Genomic DNA, 7,550 nt, shown 5'->3' on the forward strand with positions numbered 1-7,550 from the left:
CATTTAGTTACACAGTAGTTAACGAAGAGAGGTGCTCAGTGCATAACAGAAGTAGCCTCGCTTCCTCCACTTATTTTTTCCAGGTAGGAGGATGACCCCACGGTGTGCTGTCGGGTGGATGCAGAAACTCCAGACATCTGGAATCAGCCAGTGTCTTAGTGAACTTAGTAATGATTCTTTATACCAGTTCAAACCCAGATTATCTCACCAGGCAGTAATGGTCTGAGGGTGGCATACCCTGAGGGTGGCATACCCTGAGGGTGGCATACCTCCTCTTTTGTCTCTCTAGAGATTAAGCAACATCTAAACGGGGAGAACCTGAACCGCAGTTCCATGAGACGAAAAGCAGTAAGCAGTTACATCCAGTATTCAAATCCATTATTTTCCCCTGCCAAGTTCTTTAGTTCCACTTTAGTACTTTCTAGGAGACTCGGTTTCATTTGGATACTTCTAGGAATTATTAATGTCAGATATGTCAACTGATGCACTCGATACACTAGTTGATGTCAGTGTGTAGAATGGCTTAACAAACCCAAGCATCAAGTCACATTAATTGTGAAGTTAACATTGCATTCTGCCGTTGTTTCCGTAATACAAAGTAAATTATTCTATCCCCTGTTTGTGGATATGGTTCTTAAACAAATGCCAGCATCTTACCTTGCAAATAACAACTGTGTGCAAGGTCAAAAGTAGTAGGAAGGGGAAAATTATATAAGTTTCATTGTTAGTTTATCTATTCTTGCTTCCTCCTGGTTGCCGTACCTACCAAACGGGTGTTCTTTTGTCTAAATCATTCAGCTAGTGGCATATTGATTTTCTTTCAAGAACACCCTGTGTTCTCAGGTGATCACATATTTTCTCATATTATTCATATTGATAGAACACCTTTGTTCGTGGTTGACATACATTATTGAGCTATGATGGCGCTACCCATCATGGGCTTTTCCTGGTGGTCAGGCGATAGAGCTTCAGTGCAGGAGACGAAAGGGGACAGGCTGCTTCACAGTACTTCTGTTTTTAAAAAAAAAACAATTATTGTTCATCTGAAAAGATGTCATAAGCTCTGAGAGTGCTGCTTAGCAGGCTTCCTCACTCGAACAGCAGTGCCTTGAGGTCCTTTGCGTCGATGCTGGTACAGAGAAAAAAACCGGGCACCAAACTAATCCAGTGTTGTGCTATAGAGGAGACATGTTGTTGTCTGAAAGAATAGCCGTGGCTTCCGTGTGTGGTTGCTGTTCTCACCTCATTGCCTTCTGTTTCAGCTAGCTGTGAGGTGGCTGGAGCACAACTGCCATTACCAGCATCTGGACGAGCTCCTGCAGTACATCCGCTTTGGCCTAATGGATGTGGATACGCTCCACACGGTTGCCCTATCCCACCCCCTGGTCCAGGCAAGCGAGACGGCAACAGCCCTTGTCAACGAGGCCCTGGAATACCACCAAAGCATCTATGCACAGCCCGTGTGGCAGACCCGCAGGACAAAACCGCGATTCCAGTCAGATACTCTCTATATTATTGGTGGGAAAAAGCGTGAGGTTTGCAAAGTCAAGGAACTTCGGTACTTCAATCCTGTGGACCAGGAGAATGCTCTCATAGCCGCCATTGCCAACTGGAGTGAGCTGGCTCCCATGCCGGTGGGAAGGAGCCATCACTGTGTGGCAGTCATGGGGGACTTCTTGTTTGTAGCAGGAGGGGAAGTGGAACATGCCAGTGGCCGGACATGTGCCGTGAGGACTGCCTGTCGCTACGACCCCCGCAGTAATTCCTGGGCGGAGATAGCACCCATGAAAAACTGCCGGGAACATTTTGTGCTGGGTGCCATGGATGAATACCTCTATGCAGTAGGGGGCAGAAACGAACTGCGCCAAGTTCTACCTACAGTTGAACGATACTGCCCCAAGAAGAACAAGTGGACTTTTGTGCAGCCCTTTGACAGATCCCTCTCGTGTCACGCTGGATATGTGGCTGATGGTCTTCTTTGGATATCAGGTAGAGCGCGTCTCCTATGTTGGGTTTATTGAAAAGCAGTTTTGCTGTGGCTTAAATTTAAAACACATCTGGAGAGTGGCCCTAATTGAATAGTTGAGCCACATACTTAGCTAATTAAGTATCAAGTTATTGAGCACTTACTCTATAGAGCACCGTAACATTGGAAAGAATTGACCTTCCTGTGATTTTTCTGAGTGGTGACTGTTATAACAATTGAGGATAAAAGTTGCTGGGCCATCACACCTGCTCTCCTGCTGAGCCTTGTATTGTTCACTGTCAGCTCTTGATTATCTGTAAGGTGAAAATCCACAACCACTGTTTTAGCCAAGTCCTTTGCTTCTGCTTTCACTCTTGGCTGCCCAGCTCGGAGCCATTTCTTCAGAGGCAGGGGAAATAAAATCCTAGTAAATCCATTTGGCTGAGTATAACAAGAGCTTCTCCTCCAGGGATTAGCTATGCGGTCTATTGGAGGAAGGGATTACGTCCCTGACCAAAAGCTCGTGTTACCTGTGAGTGGTAGTTACTGGTGTCGTCCATTCCTGCATAGTCTCCCGTTCTTCCTGACCATCTGTAGGAAGTTTAAAGTCTATTTAAGTTTACTCTTTTCACTTGTGTTTAAACAAACAAGTAAACACCTTTTGCGTATGGAACAAGTAAGGGAACTAGTGAACAGGTTGTACTGTCACGTAGCTTCAGGCCACAGTTGCTCTTCATTATCCACCCTGGCTTTCCGTAGCCCCCCCCTGGCTGCCATGTTGTTGCACAGAAGTCTATGCAGCATCAGTCTCACAGCACCAACCTGTGTTTTCTGTTCTCAGGGGGAAAAACTGCCTCGTCTCTCAGTTGGAGGATATCCATTTTGTAACCCAAATAAAAGCTGGGTTTCTGTATCACCAAGGACACATAGATAAAGGAAAGATTCCCAAGGTTAGAGAGTGGAGGGCAGCCCTATGCTCAGACTTAGACAAAACAATCACATTAAGAAGCGAAGGCTTCTGGGATTTCCCCAGTTGCCATTCCAGTTTCAAAAATGTCAATTTTGACAAAATTTATCCCTAGATTAAATTAGTTTTGGCTTTGTTCATTTTTCCTTCTACTATCTTCAATAACCTGGGAGACAAAGCCTCAGCTTCTCTGGTTGAGGCCTGAGTTATTTTCATTGGTGTAACCTATCTTAAATTGGAATTTAATTGGAATTTAACTAATGCATGAAGTAAAGACTAAGTATATAACGAGGATAAATGAGAACCCAATATTTACTGGACCTATATACCAAATAAAAACATTAGAAATTAGTGTATATGTAGAAATCCTTAAATAAAATTCTTATTTATTAGTAGGTTCTTTCCTTTCCTTTAAATGTGAATTTTAACTATTAAGAGTCACCAGGACTGTGGATGGTTCTGATAAAGAAATTTCCAAGTGGTCATGAGCGAGACTTTGCTAATAACAGGATCAGGTCTGGATTTTCCTGAACACAGAGCAGTGATGAGTTTATGAAATCAATGCAGTTTTTATTTTCTTACAATTTACATTTCTTCCTTTGATTCATTTGGGTACACATGTTGCTAATGCAGTATACTCTTAAAATTTGCAATGTGCTTTCTAAATTTTGCATGAATTTCACATAAATATTTTAATAAGTGTATCTTGTTTGGCACAGCAAAATATAGCTTTTTATTAATTTATTTATTTATTCGTGTTATATCCCCATATCACCCCCTGTGCTCCCAGTCCTCCCCCATATCCTTGACTTTCCCTCACAGAGTCATAAAGTTATGACTACTCTCCACCCCTTTCAGTGATGCTTGAGGAAGCAGGCATTCAGAAACCTGGCCAGACCTACCATCCTGGCATCAAGTAGCTTCCATTCAATAAGCATCTATGTGTCTGTCCTCTTTCCATTTTCTTACATCTACCAACTTATTGTATGTCTTATGCTTTCCTCCTACTGTGAAAGGAAATATATTTTCTTTGTTCTTTGAACTAACGAGTGCTGTCTGTGTTAACCGTATTTAATGAAAACAATCAGAATTTTCTCAGGCTTCCCTCTCCCTACTGCGTACTTGAGATGAGATGCTCACTTTCCGGCGTAGAGTATGAGATCTTTAATTGGAAAGAAGAGGAAATCACCAGTGACATTTCTAATACCTGTGGTCGTCTGCCTCTTTCCTCAGGCCTGGCTTATAATAAATCAATTGTGAATGTAACCATGAGTGGGGAAGGCTGGCTGTGTTTGCTCATGGGCTCCTTTAAAAGGAGACAAGATTCCATCTGCCTCTCTCTGATTTGGAAATGTTAGCTTGGTTTATTGGAACATATGAAAGTGTGTGAAGCTAGTTCTTAACGTTGACCAAATAATCAAGTATTTCCAGTTGATAGAGGAAGGTTGAGTCATTGGCATCCTCCTGGTACTCTGCAAGCTTTGTCTGAGGTAGGGGTGGTGTGGATTAATAAGAATGTGGATTGTAAAGGTTTAGTTCTGTTCCATAGAACACAGAATGAATGTGTCCTCAGAGGCTTGGTAGTTCTAGTATGCTCATTCCTGCTCTGTGCTCCCTCCTGTTCTGTCTGTTTGGGGTCAAGGCATGAAAACTGTGCACAGCTTATCAGGATGAGAACCAGAGAATTCAGAAAACTAGGTTGGATAACTATGCCCATTAGCATTTAATTTAAGATGTTAGAGACAGTCAAATTTTTAAGGTCTCTGTAGCACTTGACACTGTGACCCAGTTCACAAATGCTCAGTTGCATTTTGGGTTGAAATCCATATTTCTGAAGTTAAATAAACATTAAATATCCTGTACCATGTGTATACATGCTCTCTGTTGTACTAGGTAGCATGTGAACCACTGAAAAGATTCTTGTATGTTTGTATGAAGGAAAATTCATCTGAGCCTGTCTTGCAGAACTTGTCTATTTCTATCAGATGGGAGCAAAAAAGTGAGATGGTAACCATGAAATTGGTGCTTAAAACCAGAAAGCAAGACAAGTGGTGCAGTAGTTACTCAGAACCATCACGCTAAATTTCCTTGATTTTTCTTTTTCTTTCTTTCTTTTTTTTTTTTTTTTTTTTTTTTTTTTTTTTTTTTGAGACAGGGTTTCTCTGTATAGCCCTAGCTGTCCTGGAACTCACCCTGTAGACCAGGCTGGCCTCGAACTCAGAAATCCACCTACTTCTGCCTCCCAAGTGCTGGGATTAAAGGCATGCGGTACTGTACCATGGATAAATATTATCAATTCAGTAAACATACCTTCTGCCCTCTAGAAGTTGACAATCAAAGATTTTATTTTTTTTAGATATGTCACTAATGAAAGAACCTATGTTAACCCTTCTTTAATCTCCTAACAACTATGTTTATTTTCATCTTAGTTGGGTTTAGATGAAGCTTGTGTAGTGCCATTTTAAATCATTTTAACTTCTTCAAACAATCTACTGAAAGACCTTTGGGTTTCTACTATTCTTCTAAAATTAAAACAGGATAATGATTTTCCTCTATCTGCACAGATATTATTGTGTTTACATTTAAAATACTGGGAACTAAGAGCAGACATGATTGCAGTTAGGGTGTGAAACCTTAAGACAATAGAGAACAGTTACTCATAAGTGTGAAATTTAGCCCACTTCTTATCAGTCCTGAGATGCTGAGCAGGGTGCCCAGCTTCTCGGATACCTGTTCTGGACTCGTGCTGGAGCAGCAGGGTTGGGTATAGTAGGCAGTCGCAGTGTGTGATGGTGTGGTGCTGGAAGTCCTTCTGGGATACAGAAGCAATGTGAACAGCAGGAAGTAATTTTCAAGGTGACGTGCAAAGGGGTGTCTTGGGACCAACTGGTGCCACCTCCTCTGGATGCTTTCTGTCATCCATTTGCCTCCCTGGCTTTCCACTTGAACATCATCATATAGTCAGTCCAGTAATGCCCGTGTCTTTTAGGAAGCACAGTGTTGGACACACCTAGCTTTCTGCTTTCATTTGTAGTTGTCTATCAGTAACCACAGAGGATTGGCTGAAGAACACACACACACACACACACACACATATATATATATACATGCATGCAGTTACACACAGATGGAAGGGTTGCCAGAGGAATGGGAAGGGAGAGATGATTTAACTATATTATAACCTCAAAAACTAAAAGAACAAATGGGAGGTTGACATCCCTCATATGCTTGAGTTCCTTATTTAAAAGTATTTGTATAGAGCCTGTGCAAATTGTCCTGCATACAGCAGTGTAGATGTTTTGTATAGTAATAAGACAACAATGACACAAAAATCTGCATGGGTTTGGTGCCAGCAGTTTTTTGTTTGTTTGTTTGTTTGTTATCAATTTTTTAAAGCCATATTAAATCTGCAGATGAAAAAACCCTGGATACAAAGGACTGACAATTTCCAGCCAGCTGAGACTGTAGGACCGTTACCAGGAAGACTTGATAGATCATCTTCTCAGTTTTCCAGGCACATGACAATTCTCAGCATCCTGTTCTCTACTGACCCTCCTTAACCTACCTCCATTCCTTAAAACTCCTCCCTCTGACTTAGAGACCCTTGCCTTCTGTTTTTCACAGTAAATACAGAGGGAACAATAAATACTGTGAGCAGACAGACAGGCAGATGAACAAGACATGTTCTGGGCAGGGACCAAAGGCATCATTTAGGAAGGACTAGCAGGGAGGATGATGGGCCAGCCCTCTGGAAGAAGCCTCCGAGTGTGAGATACACAGGGTCAGTGATGGGGAGGAGTTTGCAGTGCCCAGGCCACAAATAGGAGTCCACATGAGTCAGAATGGTCTGGAACTACAGAAGTACCACAGTCCAAAATATTTGCCCTACATTTTTCAATTACAAACATTTCAATGGAAGGGATTTCTGAGGAATGGAGTATGGAGAGATGCAGAGAGCTAGAGTTAAGGTGGAATGAGAAAGTAAGGATCTAGAGCTCTCCGTACAAACTACACTGGCTGCTTGACTTGTGATTCCCATGGAATCACATCATTGAAATTTCATCCCTGAGTCAGAGCTCATCAGATGATGTTCCAGTTATTGCCTGCCTTCCTCTATACACCCACCTATGGGAAGAGATGATGCAGTTGCTGGGGCATACATAATTCAGTCCTTGTGACAGCAACTTTTTTTTCCTTCTATTATAAATTGCATTTGACTTTAAGAAGGGAAAAGGAGATTAAAAGAATAAAAAGAGAGCAATGAGAAATTTAGCTGAGAAAAGATAGTATAATTAGAGAAGAAAATCCAGATCAATGGAGGAACTTTTCTTTTTAAAAAGCATGCAAGTACATTGAGTAACTTGTAAGGAGAGATGTAGGAAATAGAGACTTCTATTTGGTTAGTAAAATCTGAGAGCAATTTCAGAGTAGCAGGAATGAGAATTAATCCTGGGTACTGACTGTAGATTGTAGAGTCCTGGACAGTAGGAGGGACTGGGATGATGAAGACTGAGACTTGCAAATACTAAGACCAAAGAAGGGAAGTATGGGTGTGGGTCTGGGTACCAGTGACAGGACATGATGTCTATGGACCCAGGTCCCAGTTCTGAGGTGAGG

General features: G+C 41.9%; 1 protein-coding gene across 4 annotated transcripts in view; it reads left to right on the forward strand.

Annotated features, from left to right (window-relative positions):
* Klhl32 (kelch like family member 32) overlaps positions 1 to 7,550 on the forward strand; it is a 231,450-nt gene that overhangs the window by 198,544 nt on the left and 25,356 nt on the right. For 2 of the 4 annotated variants that reach the window (XR_004117737.1, XM_031366487.1), the window contains one exon: positions 1,267 to 1,989. Coding sequence is in view for 3 of the 4 variants with exons in the window: in XM_031366487.1 (XP_031222347.1) it covers positions 1,341 to 1,989 (649 nt within the window). In the remaining variant the exon portion in view is untranslated. Of the gene's footprint in view, positions 1 to 1,262; positions 1,990 to 7,550 lie in introns of all 4 variants that reach the window. The other 2 variants (XM_031366486.1, XM_031366485.1) reach the window with 1 other exon arrangement.

Source organism: Mastomys coucha, unplaced genomic scaffold, assembly GCF_008632895.1.
Source record: "Mastomys coucha isolate ucsf_1 unplaced genomic scaffold, UCSF_Mcou_1 pScaffold14, whole genome shotgun sequence".
NCBI classification, from domain to species: Eukaryota; Metazoa; Chordata; class Mammalia; order Rodentia; family Muridae; genus Mastomys; species Mastomys coucha.